Source organism: Notolepis coatsorum, assembly GCF_963971535.1.
Source record: "Notolepis coatsorum genome assembly, chromosome: 5".
NCBI lineage: Eukaryota > Metazoa > Chordata > Actinopteri > Aulopiformes > Paralepididae > Notolepis > Notolepis coatsorum.
The window spans coordinates 53,753,009-53,770,135 of NC_140169.1; the positions used below are offsets into that span (position 1 = coordinate 53,753,009).

The window sequence follows — 17,127 nt, forward strand, 5'->3', positions numbered from 1 at the left end:
TCTGATGTCCAGGTCCCATAACCCCCCCCTATCTGATGTCCAGGTCCCATAACGCCCCCCCCCCCATCTGATGTCCAGGTCCCATAACGCCCCCTATCTGACGTCCAGGTCCCATAACGCCCCCATCTGACGTCCAGGTCCCATAACGCCCCCATCTGATGTCCAGGTCCCATAACGCCCCCTATCTGATGTCCAGGTCCCATAACGCCCCCTATCTGACATCCAGGTCCCATAACGCCCCCTATCTGACGTCCAGGTCCCATAACGCCCCCCTATCTGACATCCAGGTCCCATAACGCCCCCCCCTATCTGATGTCCAGGTCCCATAACGCCCCCTATCTGACATCCAGGTCCCATAACGCCCCCTATCTGATGTCCAGGTCCCATAACGCCCCCCTATCTGACATCTCCAGGTCCCATAACGCCCCCTATCTGACGTCCAGGTCCCATAACGCCCCCTATCTGACACCCAGGTCCATAACGCCCCCTATCTGATGTCCAGGTCCCATAACGCCCCCCTATCTGACATCCAGGTCCCATAACACCCCCTATCTGACATCCAGGTCCCATAACGCCCCCTATCTGATGTCAAGGTCCCATAACACCCCCTATCTGACATCCAGGTCCATAACGCCCCCTATCTGATGTCCAGGTCCCATAACGCCCCCCTATCTGATGTCCAGGTCCCATAACGCCCCCATCTGATGTCCAGGTCCCATAACGCCCCCTATCTGATGTCCAGGTCCCATAACCCCCCCCTATCTGATGTCCAGGTCCCATAACGCCCCCATCTGATGTCCAGGTGCCATAACGCCCCCTATCTGATGTCCAGGTCCCATAACCCCCCCCTATCTGATGTCCAGGTCCCATAACGCCCCCCCCCCCCATCTGATGTCCAGGTCCCATAACGCCCCCTATCTGACGTCCAGGTCCCATAACGCCCCCATCTGACGTCCAGGTCCCATAACGCCCCCATCTGATGTCCAGGTCCCATAACGCCCCCTATCTGATGTCCAGGTCCCATAACGCCCCCTATCTGACATCCAGGTCCCATAACGCCCCCTATCTGACGTCCAGGTCCCATAACGCCCCCCCTATCTGACATCCAGGTCCCATAACGCCCCCCCTATCTGATGTCCAGGTCCCATAACGCCCCCTATCTGACATCCAGGTCCCATATCGCCCCCTATCTGACACCCAGGTCCATAACGCCCCCTATCTGATGTCCAGGTCCCATAACGCCCCCCTATCTGATGTCCTGGTCCCATAACGCCCCCCTATCTGACATCCAGGTCCCATAACGCCCCCTATCTGATGTCCAGGTCCCATAACGCCCCCTATCTGATGTCCAGGTCCCATAACACCCCCTATCTGATGTCCAGGTCCCATAACGCCCCCTATCTGCTGTCCAGGTCCCATAACGCCCCCTATCTGATGTCCAGGTCCATAACGCCCCCCTATCTGATGTCCAGGTCCATAACGCCCCCCTATCTGCTGTCCAGGTCCCATAACGCCCCCTATCTGATGTCCAGGTCCCATAACGCCCCCTATCTGACATCCAGGTCCCATAACGCCCCCTATCTGATGTCCAGGTCCCATAACGCCCCCCTATCTGACATCTCCAGGTCCCATAACGCCCCCTATCTGACGTCCAGGTCCCATAACGCCCCCTATCTGACACCCAGGTCCATAACGCCCCCTATCTGATGTCCAGGTCCCATAACGCCCCCCTATCTGACATCCAGGTCCCATAACACCCCCTATCTGACATCCAGGTCCCATAACGCCCCCTATCTGATGTCAAGGTCCCATAACACCCCCTATCTGACATCCAGGTCCATAACGCCCCCTATCTGATGTCCAGGTCCCATAACGCCCCCCTATCTGATGTCCAGGTCCCATAACGCCCCCATCTGATGTCCAGGTCCCATAACGCCCCCTATCTGATGTCCAGGTCCCATAACCCCCCCCTATCTGATGTCCAGGTCCCATAACGCCCCCTATCTGATGTCCAGGTCCCATAACGCCCCCATCTGATGTCCAGGTCCCATAACGCCCCCTATCTGATGTCCAGGTCCCATAACCCCCCCCTATCTGATGTCCAGGTCCCATAACGCCCCCCCCCCATCTGATGTCCAGGTCCCATAACGCCCCCTATCTGACGTCCAGGTCCCATAACGCCCCCATCTGACGTCCAGGTCCCATAACGCCCCCATCTGATGTCCAGGTCCCATAACGCCCCCTATCTGACATCCAGGTCCCATAACGCCCCCTATCTGACGTCCAGGTCCCATAACGCCCCCCTATCTGACATCCAGGTCCCATAACGCCCCCCCCTATCTGATGTCCAGGTCCCATAACGCCCCCTATCTGACATCCAGGTCCCATAACGCCCCCTATCTGACACCCAGGTCCATAACGCCCCCTATCTGATGTCCAGGTCCCATAACGCCCCCCTATCTGATGTCCAGGTCCCATAACGCCCCCCTATCTGACATCCAGGTCCCATAACGCCCCCTATCTGATGTCCAGGTCCCATAACGCCCCCTATCTGATGTCCAGGTCCCATAACGCCCCCTATCTGATGTTCAGGTCCCATAACGCCCCCTATCTGCTGTCCAGGTCCCATAACGCCCCCTATCTGATGTCCAGGTCCATAACGCCCCCCTATCTGATGTCCAGGTCCATAACGCCCCCCTATCTGCTGTCCAGGTCCCATAACGCCCCCTATCTGCTGTCCAGGTCCCATAACGCCCCCTATCTGATGTCCAGGTCCATAACGCCCCCTATCTGATGTCCAGGTCCATAACGCCCCCTATCTGACGTCCAGGTCCATAACGCCCCCTATCTGCTGTCCAGGTCCCATAACGCCCCCTATCTGATGTCCAGGTCCCATAACGCCCCCTATCTGACATCCAGGTCCCATAACGGCCCCTATCTGATGTCCAGGTCCATAACGCCCACTATCTGATGTCCAGGTCCCATAACGGCCCCTATCTGATGTCCAGGTCCATAACGCCCCCTATCTGATGTCCAGGTCCATAACGCCCCCTATCTGACATCCAGGTCCCATAACGCCCCCCCTATCTGACGTCCAGGTCCCATAACGCCCCCCTATCTGATGTCCAGGTCCCATAACGCCCCCCCTATCTGATGTCCAGGTCCCATAACGACCCCCTATCTGACGTCCAGGTCCCATAACGCCCCCCTATCTGACGTCCAGGTCCCATAATGCCCCCCTATCTGACGTCCAGGTCCCATAACGCCCCCTATCTGACGTCCAGGTCCCATAACGCCCCCTATCTGACGTCCAGGTCCCATAACGCCCCCTATCTGATGTCCAGGTCCCATAACGCCCGCTATCTGATGTTCAGGTCCCATAACGCCCCCTATCTGATGTTCAGGTCCCATAACGCCCCCTATCTGACATCCAGGTCCCATAACGCCCCCCCTATCTGATGTCCAGGTCCCATAACGCCCCCTATCTGATGTCCAGGTCCCATAACGCCCCCATCTGATGTCCAGGTCCTATAACGCCGCCTATCTGACGTCCAGGTCCCATAACGCCCCCCTATCTGATGTCCAGGTCCCATAACGCCCCCTATCTGATGTCCAGGTCCCATAACGCCCCCCTATCTGCTGTCCAGGTCCCATAACGCCTCCTATCTGATGTCAAGGTCCCATAACACCCCCTATCTGACATCCAGGTCCATAACGCCCCCTATCTGATGTCCAGGTCCCATAACGCCCCCCCTATCTGATGTCCAGGTCCCATAACGCCCCCATCTGATGTCCAGGTCCCATAACGCCCCCTATCTGATGTCCAGGTCCCATAACCCCCCCCTATCTGATGTCCAGGTCCCATAACGCCCCCCTATCTGATGTCCAGGTCCCATAACGCCCCCATCTGATGTCCAGGTCCCATAACGCCCCCTATCTGATGTCCAGGTCCCATAACCCCCCCCTATCTGATGTCCAGGTCCCATAACCCCCCCCTATCTGATGTCCAGGTCCCATAACGCCCCCCCTATCTGATGTCCAGGTCCCATAACGCCCCCTATCTGACGTCCAGGTCCCATAACGCCCCCTATCTGACATCCAGGTCCCATAACGCCCCCTATCTGACATCCAGGTCCCATAACGCCCCCTATCTGACATCCAGGTCCCATAACGCCCCCTATCTGATGTCCAGGTCCCATAACGCCCCCCCTATCTGACATCCAGGTCCCATAACGCCCCCCCTATCTGACGTCCAGGTCCCATAACGCCCCCCCTATCTGACATCCAGGTCCCATAACGCCCCCTATCTGACATCCAGGTCCCATAACGCCCCCTATCTTATGTCCAGGTCCCATAACGCCCCCCCTATCTGACATCCAGGTCCCATAATGCCCCCCTATCTGACGTCCAGGTCCCATAACGCCCCCCCTATCTGACATCCAGGTCCCATAACGCCCCCTATCTGACATCCAGGTCCCATAACGCCCCCCTATCTGACATCCAGGTCCCATAACACCCCCTATCTGACATCCAGGTCCCATAACGCCCCCTATCTGATGTCAAGGTCCCATAACACCCCCTATCTGACATCCAGGTCCATAACGCCCCCTATCTGATGTCCAGGTCCCATAACGCCCCCCTATCTGATGTCCAGGTCCCATAACGCCCCCATCTGATGTCCAGGTCCCATAACGCCCCCTATCTGATGTCCAGGTCCCATAACCCCCCCCTATCTGATGTCCAGGTCCCATAACGCCCCCCTATCTGATGTCCAGGTCCCATAACGCCCCCATCTGATGTCCAGGTCCCATAACGCCCCCTATCTGATGTCCAGGTCCCATAACCCCCCCCTATCTGATGTCCAGGTCCCATAACCCCCCCCCTATCTGATGTCCAGGTCCCATAACGCCCCCCTATCTGATGTCCAGGTCCCATAACGCCCCCTATCTGACGTCCAGGTCCCATAACGCCCCCTATCTGACATCCAGGTCCCATAACGCCCCCTATCTGACATCCAGGTCCCATAACGCCCCCTATCTGACATCCAGGACCCATAACGCCCCCCCTATCTGACATCCAGGTCCCATAACGCCCCCCCTATCTGACGTCCAGGTCCCATAACGCCCCCCCCTATCTGACATCCAGGTCCCATAACGCCCCCTATCTGACATCCAGGTCCCATAACGCCCCCCTATCTGACATCCAGGTCCCATAACACCCCCTATCTGACATCCAGGTCCCATAACGCCCCCTATCTGATGTCAAGGTCCCATAACACCCCCTATCTGACATCCAGGTCCATAACGCCCCCTATCTGATGTCCAGGTCCCATAACGCCCCCCCTATCTGATGTCCAGGTCCCATAACGCCCCCATCTGATGTCCAGGTCCCATAACGCCCCCTATCTGATGTCCAGGTCCCATAACCCCCCCCTATCTGATGCCCAGGTCCCATAACGCCCCCCTATCTGATGTCCAGGTCCCATAACGCCCCCATCTGATGTCCAGGTCCCATAACGCCCCCTATCTGATGTCCAGGTCCCATAACCCCCCCTATCTGATGTCCAGGTCCCATAACCCCCCCCTATCTGATGTCCAGGTCCCATAACGCCCCCCCCATCTGATGTCCAGGTCCCATAACGCCCCCTATCTGACGTCCAGGTCCCATAACGCCCCCATCTGACGTCCAGGTCCCATAACGCCCCCATCTGATGTCCAGGTCCCATAACGCCCCCCATCTGATGTCCAGGTCCCATAACGCCCCCTATCTGACATCCAGGTCCCATAACGCCCCCTATCTGACGTCCAGGTCCCATAACGCCCCCCTATCTGACATCCAGGTCCCATAACGCCCCCCCTATCTGATGTCCAGGTCCCATAACGCCCCCTATCTGACATCCAGGTCCCATAACGCCCCCTATCTGACACCCAGGTCCATAACGCCCCCTATCTGATGTCCAGGTCCCATAACGCCCCCCTATCTGATGTCCAGGTCCCATAACGCCCCCCTATCTGACATCCAGGTCCCATAACGCCCCCTATCTGATGTCCAGGTCCCATAACGCCCCCTATCTGCTGTCCAGTCCCATAACGCCCCCTATCTGATGTCCAGGTCCCATAACGCCCCCTATCTGATGTCCAGGTCCCATAACGCCCCCTATCTGCTGTCCAGGTCCCATAACGCCCCCTATCTGATGTCCAGGTCCATAACGCCCCCCTATCTGATGTCCAGGTCCATAACGCCCCCCCTATCTGCTGTCCAGGTCCCATAACACCCCCTATCTGCTGTCCAGGTCCCATAACGCCCCCTATCTGATGTCCAGGTCCATAACGCCCCCTATCTGATGTCCAGGTCCATAACGCCCCCTATCTGACGTCCAGGTCCATAACGCCCCCCATCTGACATCCAGGTCCCATAACGCCCCCTATCTGATGTCCAGGTCCCATAACGCCCCCTATCTGACATCCAGGTCCCATAACGCCCCCTATCTGATGTCCAGGTCCATAACGCCCCCTATCTGATGTCCAGGTCCCATAACGGCCGCTATCTGATGTCCAGGTCCATAACGCCCCCTATCTGATGTCCAGGTCCATAACGCCCCCTATCTGACATCCAGGTCCCATAACGCCCCCCTATCTGACGTCCAGGTCCCATAACGCCCCCCTATCTGATGTCCAGGTCCCATAACGCCCCCCCTATCTGATGTCCAGGTCCCATAACGCCCCCCCTATCTGACGTCCAGGTCCCATAACGCCCCCCCTATCTGACATCCAGGTCCCATAATGCCCCCTATCTGACGTCCAGGTCCCATAACGCCCCCCTATCTGACATCCAGGTCCCATAATTCCCCCTATCTGATGTCCAGGTTCCATAACGCCCCCTATCTGACGTCCAGGTCCCATAACGCCCCCTATCTGATGTCCAGGTCCCATAACGCCCGCTATCTGATGTTCAGGTCCCATAACGCCCCCTATCTGATGTTCAGGTCCCATAACGCCCCCTATCTGACATCCAGGTCCCATAACGCCCCCCCCCCTATCTGATGTCCAGGTCCCATAACGCCCCCTATCTGATGTCCAGGTCCCATAACGCCCCCATCTGATGTCCAGGTCCTATAACGCCCCCTATCTGACGTCCAGGTCCCATAACGCCCCCCTATCTGACGTCCAGGTCCCATAACGCCCCCTATCTGATGTCCAGGTCCCATAACGCCCCCCTATCTGCTGTCCAGGTCCCATAACGCCTCCTATCTGACGTCCAGGTCCCATAACGCCCCCTATCTGACGTCCAGGTCCCATAACGCCCCCTATCTGATGTCCAGGTCCCATAACGCCCCCTATCTGACGTCCAGGTCCCATAACGCCCCCCATCTGATGTCCAGGTCCCATAACGCCCCCCATCTGATGTCCAGGTCCCATAACGCCCCCCCATCTGATGTCCAGGTCCCATAACACCCCCTATCTGACGTCCAGGTCCCATAACGCCCCCTATCTGACATCCAGGTCCCATAACGCCCCCTATCTGACATCCAGGTCCCATAACGCCCCCTATCTGACATCCAGGTCCCATAACGCCCCCCCTATCTGACATACAGGTCCCATAACACCCCCTATCTGACATCCAGGTCCCATAACGCCCCCTATCTGATGTCAAGGTCCCATAACACCCCCTATCTGACATCCAGGTCCATAACGCCCCCTATCTGATGTCCAGGTCCCATAACGCCCCCCTATCTGATGTCCAGGTCCCATAACGCCCCCATCTGATGTCCAGGTCCCATAACGCCCCCTATCTGATGTCCAGGTCCCATAACCCCCCCCTATCTGATGTCCAGGTCCCATAACGCCCCCCTATCTGATGTCCAGGTCCCATAACGCCCCCTATCTGATGTCCAGGTCCCATAACGCCCCCTATCTGATGTCCAGGTCCCATAACCCCCCCTATCTGATGTCCAGGTCCCATAACCCCCCCCTATCTGATGTCCAGGTCCCATAACGCCCCCCCCCCATCTGACGTCCAGGTCCCATAACGCCCCCATCTGACGTCCAGGTCCCATAACGCCCCCATCTGATGTCCAGGTCCCATAACGCCCCCTATCTGATGTCCAGGTCCCATAACGCCCCCCTATCTGACATCCAGGTCCCATAACGCCCCCCCTATCTGATGTCCAGGTCCCATAACGCCCCCTATCTGACATCCAGGTCCCATAACGCCCCCTATCGGACACCCAGGTCCATAACGCCCCCTATCTGATGTCCAGGTCCCATAACGCCCCCCTATCTGATGTCCAGGTCCCATAACGCCCCCCTATCTGACATCCAGGTCCCATAACGCCCCCTATCTGATGTCCAGGTCCCATAACGCCCCCTATCTGACGTCCAGGTCCCATAACGCCCCCTATCTGACATCCAGGTCCCATAACGCCCCCTATCTGATGTCCAGGTCCATAACGCCCCCTATCTGATGTCCAGGTCCCATAACGGCCCCTATCTGATGTCCAGGTCCATAACGCCCCCTATCTGACATCCAGGTCCATAACGCCCCCTATCTGACATCCAGGTCCCATAACGCCCCCCTATCTGACGTCCAGGTCCCATAACGCCCCCCTATCTGATGTCCAGGTCCCATAACGCCCCCCCTATCTGATGTCCAGGTCCCATAACGCCCCCCTATCTGATGTCCAGGTCCCATAACGCCCCCCTATCTGACATCCAGGTCCCATAATGCCCCCTATCTGATGTCCAGGTTCCATAACGCCCCCTATCTGACGTCCAGGTCACATAACGCCCCCTATCTGACGTCCAGGTCCCATAACGCCCGCTATCTGATGTTCAGGTCCCATAACGCCCCCTATCTGATGTTCAGGTCCCATAACGCCCCCTATCTGACATCCAGGTCCCATAACGCCCCCCCTATCTGATGTCCAGGTCCCATAACGCCCCCTATCTGATGTCCAGGTCCCATAACGCCCCCTATCTGATGTCCAGGTCCCATAACGCCCCCTATCTGACATCCAGGTCCCATAACGCCCCCTATCTGATGTCCAGGTCCCATAACGCCCCCCTATCTGACATCCAGGTCCCATAACGCCCCCCCTATCTGATGTCCAGGTCCCATAACGCCCCCTATCTGACATCCAGGTCCCATAACGCCCCCTATCTGACACCCAGGTCCATAACGCCCCCTATCTGATGTCCAGGTCCCATAACGCCCCCCTATCTGATGTCCAGGTCCCATAACGCCCCCCTATCTGACATCCAGGTCCCATAACGCCCCCTATCTGATGTCCAGGTCCATAACGCCCCCTATCTGACGTCCAGGTCCATAACGCCCCCTATCTGACATCCAGGTCCCACAACGCCCCCTATCTGACGTCCAGGTCCCATAACGCCCCCTATCTGACATCCAGGTCCCATAACGGCCCCTATCTGATGTCCAGGTCCATAACGGCCCCTATCTGATGTCCAGGTCCATAACGCCCCCTATCTGATGTCCAGGTCCATAACGCCCCCTATCTGATGTCCAGGTCCATAACGCCCCCTATCTGACATCCAGGTCCCATAACGCCCCCCCTATCTGACGTCCAGGTCCCATAACGCCCCCCTATCTGATGTCCAGGTCCCATAACGCCCCCCCCCCTATCTGATGTCCAGGTCCCATAACGCCCCCCTATCTGACGTCCAGGTCCCATAACGCCCCCCTATCTGACGTCCAGGTCCCATAATGCCCCCCTATCTGACGTCCAGGTTCCATAACGCCCCCTATCTGACGTCCAGGTCCCATAACGCCCCCTATCTGACGTCCAGGTCCCATAACGCCCCCTATCTGATGTCCAGGTCCCATAACGCCCGCTATCTGATGTTCAGGTCCCATAACGCCCCCTATCTGATGTTCAGGTCCCATAACGCCCCCTATCTGACATCCAGGTCCCATAACGCCCCCCCTATCTGATGTCCAGGTCCCATAACGCCCCCTATCTGATGTCCAGGTCCCATAACGCCCCCATCTGATGTCCAGGTCCTATAACGCCCCCTATCTGACGTCCAGGTCCCATAACGCCCCCCTATCTGATGTCCAGGTCCCATAACGCCCCCTATCTGATGTCCAGGTCCCATAACGCCCCCCTATCTGCTGTCCAGGTCCCATAACGCCTCCTATCTGACGTCCAGGTCCCATAACGCCCCCTATCTGACGTCCAGGTCCCATAACGCCCCCTATCTGATGTCCAGGTCCCATAACGCCCCCTATCTGACGTCCAGGTCCCATAACGCCCCCCATCTGATGTCCAGGTCCCATAACGCCCCCCATCTGATGTCCAGGTCCCATAACGCCCCCCCATCTGATGTCCAGGTCCCATAACGCCCCCTATCTGACGTCCAGGTCCCATAACGCCCCCTATCTGACATCCAGGTCCCATAACGTATCTTACCTGTCCAGCATGTCTCTGGTCTCGTTCAGCAGCTTGATGGTCATGACATCATTCTCTGTCAATCCACACGCCTAGACAAAAAACACACATATTATAATAATTATTATTATTATTATCAGTCAAACCTGGTGAAATATAACATTCTCCTGCAGGTCACATGTTTAATAAAGCCTGCAGGTACATCTTAACCTCTTGAGCCCTAGCCATATTTTCTGATTTGATTCAAGTGTAAAAACAATCTAAGCAAATTAATAAAGGAAAGATGATTTACAGGTTTTTTTGTAGATACAGTACTGAATTTTGCCATCCGGACACAGGCCATTTGAAATATGAATATAGAATATCAGGCCTATATTGACCTTATTATGGCCAAGTCACACATCTATGGATTGGGCCAAATCTCCTCTTTCCAATGGCAGAGTTCAATCTGGATTTAGTATCACCAGGCGAGCCCTGACAGGGCAGCAAAGATCATGAATGAAATCGACTGTAAGTACAGTTACTTTGTAATGTAAATAGCTCCGCCATTTTTCATCCAATTGAGCCACAGTTTTTTAACAGACGTTCATAGAAAGGTAAAGAAACAAACTATGTTCTATTTTATGACAATACGATTCAGGTTTAATTAATTAAATTAATGAAAACTTTCAATATTGATCAATTTATGGCGTGATATGAATCTCGGCCCTGTACATCTTTAATAAAGCCAACAGGTCACATCTTTAATAAAGCCTATAAGTCACATCTTTGTTAGCACGCATAGGCCCGCCGTCTGGCCTTCATGCCCGTGTGCGGGATGCACGCACGTCGCGTCACTTTGCGAGCGTCTACCGGCTAAACTTGAATTTGCCGCCTTTCAAATGCCACCTCACTCGACCAATACTGTGCCTCAGTTCTCGAGTTACATGACAATATGTCAGGCGAGTGTCTTTTTACCACGTCTGACTGTATACGCTCGAGAACTGACAAATCACAGCTGATGGCGAAAATGATTGGACAGCGTTGTAGCCAACGAGTGTCCGCTTCCAACATTACCCCACGTGGGGGGGTGCGAATAGAGGAAGTAGGTGAAAGTTGACTGAATCTTCAGAACGCACGGATTTTGGATTTGCTCGCTATTATTTTTTTTATATACACGGTTTACTAAAACCTCTCAAGTACTAATTTCAGAACAGATTTTTAATCAAATTTGGACCTGTACTACATAAGACTTCAGGCTATGGAACCGCAGTGTTTTCCAGCTCATACCTCTATGCTGGAACTTAAAAACAGGAATCTGACAACCACTAAAGAGAAATGCGAGTACACAAGTTCAAGTTCAACTCAAGGTCAAACCTCTGTTACTCTATTTCATTAGTACTAAAAATGATTATCCTTTTTTGCTTTAGTAACTTCAGAATGTTACCTTCAGGGTTTCCCATTAATTACCTAGACTGTGGCAGCCACAGTTGTATAATGAACCAAAAAAAGTTAATATTTTTTTTTGTTTAATATAAAGTTTGCCAATAGGGATGTATCAGTAGTATTGGCAGTGGTAGTAGTCGTAATAGTAATACACTATATTTTTTTATTTTCTAAAAAATAAACCAGTTCAACACAGGTAACCACTTTTGCTTCATTTCTTTGATGGCTCAAATGTATGCTCTAGTCCAGTGGTTCCCAAACCTCTCCTCGAGACACCCCAGCCGTTCCATGTATTTGTTAAATTCCACCACCAGCACACCTGATTCAACTAATAAAGGGCTACAGGGAACAACATTAACTTTTTGGCTTACCAGCCAAGGTGGCTGGTAGATTAAAAAAATTACCAGCCAGGCAGATTTTTTACCAGCCAAAAATTTGAAATAGCTTTTTAGTATATCGCCATGTGTTATTATTACTATATACAGGGCTCTACGCTAACCTTTTCCCCAGGGAGCACATGTGCTCCTAAATAAAATAAAAATCAGGAGCACACAAAGAAATTTAGGAGCACAGTGAACATTTTTCAAGTAACAGAGTTTATTAACAAACTATTTATTACATGCATAGTATACTGTGCGTGCGTGTGCATACCAAGGGTCAACATCTGTGCAATAGCACATATCACCAAAAGCACACATTGGCCCATGCCTACTAGACACAAAGGATATCGGTTGTCAATAGGCCTGCCGCGATAAGCAATAAATCGATTAATCGGCGCGATAATTCAAATGAATGCAATAATTTTGACGGGCGCGATTAATTGCTATTTGCGCGTTTGTTTTAATGAGGCGGAACCAGTACCCCTCGTCAGTCACTCTCCGTGTGGGGGGCCGCTGGCCTTACTACAGAGCACAGCACAGGAGCTCCGTGGGGCAACACCACATAGCTTAACTACATTTCTCAATAGTGTTTCTCCTTTTAACCAAGTAGCGTTATTTGTAGTGTAACGTTAGCTATTTTTAGACCCAAGTAATTACTCGCTACTGCCCGGAGAAACTGGACTGCTAAATAAAGATTAAAGATCTAGCGTTCGTTGATGCTCACTCAATGCTAACAACATTAGCTAAATAGCTAACAAACTAAATACAACATATAGCATAGCTACAACACAGAATAACGTTAATACAATTACATGCATCATTGTTTACAATGAACGGGTGGTCAAAGGACTGGACACGGGGACAAGTTAAACATAAATTAATTTATTATAACACAGTTGCGCTCTCGTGCCTACGCACCACGGCTATTCTATTATATACGGCTTTGACGCTTCCTCCTCATCGTTGATTGCCTGTAGTAGCTGCATCTAACGTTAGTAGCTAACGTTAAAACTAACCTAAAGTTAGTTGTTCACCAACAATCTATCTCAACATTTGTTTTATCATTAGCTCAAAAACACAGAACCGGACGAGACAAGTTGGCTGCTAGGATAATAACAACAATACTTCCGCTTCGGTCGGTGGGCTTCAAAATAAAAGTCTAAAACACCGGAAAAGACGGAGCGGTGGGCTTCAAAATAAAAGTCTAAAACACCGGGAAATACGTTTATTTTGTACAGCGTTTTCCTCCACGAGTACTCGAGTACATCATGTGATCAATCGATCTGGATAATTTTTGCCCATCCCTAGTTTATCTTGTGCTGAAGTCTCCATTCCAATAGAGATAGTATATATTTTGGTGTTTTTGATTATTGTTTCACTGCCTTTTTATTTATTACGTTTCCAGTTTTTTCCTCACAGTTTATTAACATTTTGTACATGGTACCGCGGCGCAAGGTACATTAATAATACATGTACATGTTAAAAGGATGACACAAAAAGCCAGACAGAGGGCTTGTTTCCAGTTTCAGTTTGTTTTATAATAAACAATCAAACTGAGCATTTTTTTATTTAGGATATTTAAAATGTCTTCCAATGTTAAATAAAAGTTTATTGCACTTTGAAACGGTGTCCTTGCATTATTATGCTATTATCATTATATTAGTGAATTTTTTAAAGAAAATTGAGAACTTTTGGGAAATAAATTTCTCAAAAAAAAAAATCTCTAACCGGTCGCAATAATATCGCTTATCGCGATATTTTCGGGGGCAATTAATCGCCCAGCAAAATGTGTTATCGTGGCAGGCCTAGTTGTCAAGCTGCTTTTGTATGTTGTACTGTTGTCACAATACCAACATTTTTGGCAAGCACACATCCCCCACCCTGCCCATTAGCACCGGGGCCACTCAGGGGTGTGTACTCAGCCCACTTCTCTATACACTTTTCACCCACGACTGTTGTTCCTCCTCTCCATCTAACCTCATAGTCAACAGTACTTGGCCTCATCAAAGGAAACGATGAGACCTCATACAGGAGGGAGGTTGAGCGACTAGTGGAGTGGTGCGATGGTCATAACCTTGCTCTCAACTCCACGAAGACCAAGGAAATTATCATTGATTTCCGCAGGACTGGTGACCTCAGCCCTCTCCACTCCTCATTGGAAATGAGGAGGTGGAGAGGGTTTCAAAATTTTAATTTCTGGGCGTGACGATGTCTGATGACCTGTCCTGGGGGATCAACATTACCTCTGCTGTGGGGAAAGCACAGCAACGCCTTTTCTATCTGAGGAAGCTTAAATGGGCTAAACTCCCACAGGGACTGATGGCCAACTTCTACCACTGCGCAGTAGAGAGTGTGCTCACGTACGGACTACTGGTGTGGTTTACTGGCTGCACCAGGGCAGAGAAGGAGGCCCTCCACAGAGTGGTCAAGGCTGCGAGGAGGATCACTGGAGCTAGCCTCCCAGATATCTCCACAGTCTTCACCTCCCGCTGCCTACGTCGTGTAAATAACATCTTACAGGACCAATACCACCCAGCACACCATCTTTTTCAACTGCTGCCCTCTGGTCGAAGGTACAGATCCATCCAGTCCGGAACTAGCAGACTGACCAACAGCCTCTATCCACTGGCTGTCAAGCTGCTCAACGATCAACATCAACTTGCCTGCCGCCTGGTCCACGCTGCTCCGTCTCTATTATGAAATGACAATTGCGCAGTTGACACGCCCACTACGAAAGACTATTACTCGCACACTGTGCTCCTAAATGATTTTTTCGGTTCGCACAAATCTATTTTTAGAGGCAAATGCGAGTGAAATGCTCGCACTGTATAACCCTCATATAATACTCTAATATGCTCATATGGCTCCCAATTATTTTACACGCCAGAGTGGCCGAGTAGCCTCTGTAATTTACCAGCCAAAGAGGAAATCTACACACCATTGGCGTTTGGCGGGTGCTTATTTTGTTCCCTGAAGGGCTAGTTAAGTTGAATCAGGTGTGCTGGTGGTGGAATTTAACAAATACATTGAACGGCTGGGGTGCTTCGAGGAGAGGATTGGGAAGCACTAGTCTAGTCGATTTTGTGTTTTGAGCACAAAGTTCATCATAGATCTAGCCTCTTTATTTTGCTCTCAAAGTGCACCAGATTGATGCATTTAACTTTAAAATGTACAAACAAATAATAACATGAGGCTAGATTGATGAAATATGAATTCAAATCGCTAATAAAAAAAAAGCGAGATATCTCGTCGCTGGCACTCAACGGTCGGCATGAACTAACGAGAAATCGTCACTGGCACTCAAAGTGTTAAGAGGTTAATAAAGCCTGCAGGTACATCTATAAGATGAGTTCCTACTTCCTATTATCTTTTTTTTCCGTTTTTCCCCCCTCCCAATGTTAGTCGTTATGCCAATTCCCAATCCCCTTCCTGGTCGTTGCACACTCTACCCCCTATCGTCGGTCTGGGAGAGTGGAGACTATCACATGCTTCCTCCGACACACGTGTACCCAGCCCACCGCTTCTTTTCACCTGGCAGCGCGGACTCTCACTGGGAGAGTGTAACGTGTGGAAGGATCACACTACCTCTCTTAGATCCTTCCCTCGCTGTGCAGGCGCCCCGACCGAACTGTAGGAGTCGCTGTTTACAACGACCACCAGGACCCACACGCCGGCTTTCCCACCCGCTGACTCTGCCAATCGAGCCAGTATGACGGCCGGCCCAAGCCGGAGGCAGCGCCGACAGCCGGATTCGATGCCAGTGTCTCTCGCGTTGGTGACGAGCGCGTTAGTCCGCCGCGCCACCCAGCCGCCATGAGAGCTCCGACTTCCAATGGACCCCTTCAACAGTTTAACAACGTTGGCGTATACCTGCACATGCTCTCATTTCCTGCAAAAACACGCAGAGCACGGGAACAGGAGTTCTCTGGCGGCAGAGCGGCTGGTTACCTGATCGGCGAGCGTGTTCTCCTCGTCTGCCAGCATGTACCAGGAGAGCTGCCGCTGGGCCTCCGCGGGCGAGTGAGTCTCCACCTGCGCTCGGATCCAGTTCAACTGCTGCTCCAGCTCCAGCAAGGACAGACTCTGTTTCAAAGACACACTGGAGACACACACACAGCACACACACACACACACACGCACACTTTGATGCGCATGGCCTTTCAAAAGGGGTCCCTTGACCTCAAAATAACACAAGTCTCCCCTTTACACCCTTTACGCCCGATTAATGCAAGTCCCGATTGAGGCCCAAACCATGCAGTTTATTTTGCATACAGTACAAATACGTTAATTGCACTTTATTAAAAAAAATAAACAAATTTGAACCACTCTCTTTACTCATCCTAACGTGTCTCTCTTCACTCACCCTCCTAACGTGTCTTGAACCGCTCTCTTCACCACCGTCGCCAACTCTGTCAACCCTGCAGAGAGAGATACAGATAGAGAGATACAGATAGAGAGAGAGAGATACAGAGAGAGAGATACAGAGAGAGAGAGAGATACAGAGAGAGAGAGAGAGATACAGAGAGAGAGAGAGAGATACAGAGAGAGAGATACAGAGAGAGAGAGAGATACAGAGAGAGAGATACAGATAGAGAGAGAGAGATACAGAGAGAGAGAGAGAGATACAGAGAGATAGAGAGATACAGAGAGATAGAGATACAGAGAGAGATACAGAGAGAGAGATACAGAGAGATATACAGAGAGATACAGAGAGAGATACAGATTTTGTCAAGAGATTTATTTATTAGCCTATCGTCTTCATGAAGAAAGGATGGAAGGGCAATTCTACTGGGCCAAACAATCACTGTATAAAGATCCTCAGGCCTGTGTTAAAGTTAATGAAGTTAAGTTATTGTTCAGGGGGGTTCCCCCACGCCATCTAGGGGTCAAACAGGGGGATTGTCTCTCACCCAC

At 52.0% G+C, this 17,127-nt stretch overlaps 1 protein-coding gene across 1 annotated transcript in view; it reads right to left on the bottom strand.

Annotated features, from left to right (window-relative positions):
- Nucleotides 1-17,127, bottom strand: part of pex3 (peroxisomal biogenesis factor 3) — a 125,894-nt gene that overhangs the window by 91,514 nt on the left and 17,253 nt on the right. The window contains exons 7-9 of the mRNA XM_084314599.1: nucleotides 16,577-16,631; nucleotides 16,162-16,312; nucleotides 10,430-10,500 (exon numbers count right to left, since the gene is read on the bottom strand). Coding sequence (XP_084170725.1) covers nucleotides 10,430-10,500; nucleotides 16,162-16,312; nucleotides 16,577-16,631 — 277 coding nt within the window. The remainder of the gene's footprint in view (nucleotides 1-10,429; nucleotides 10,501-16,161; nucleotides 16,313-16,576; nucleotides 16,632-17,127) is intronic.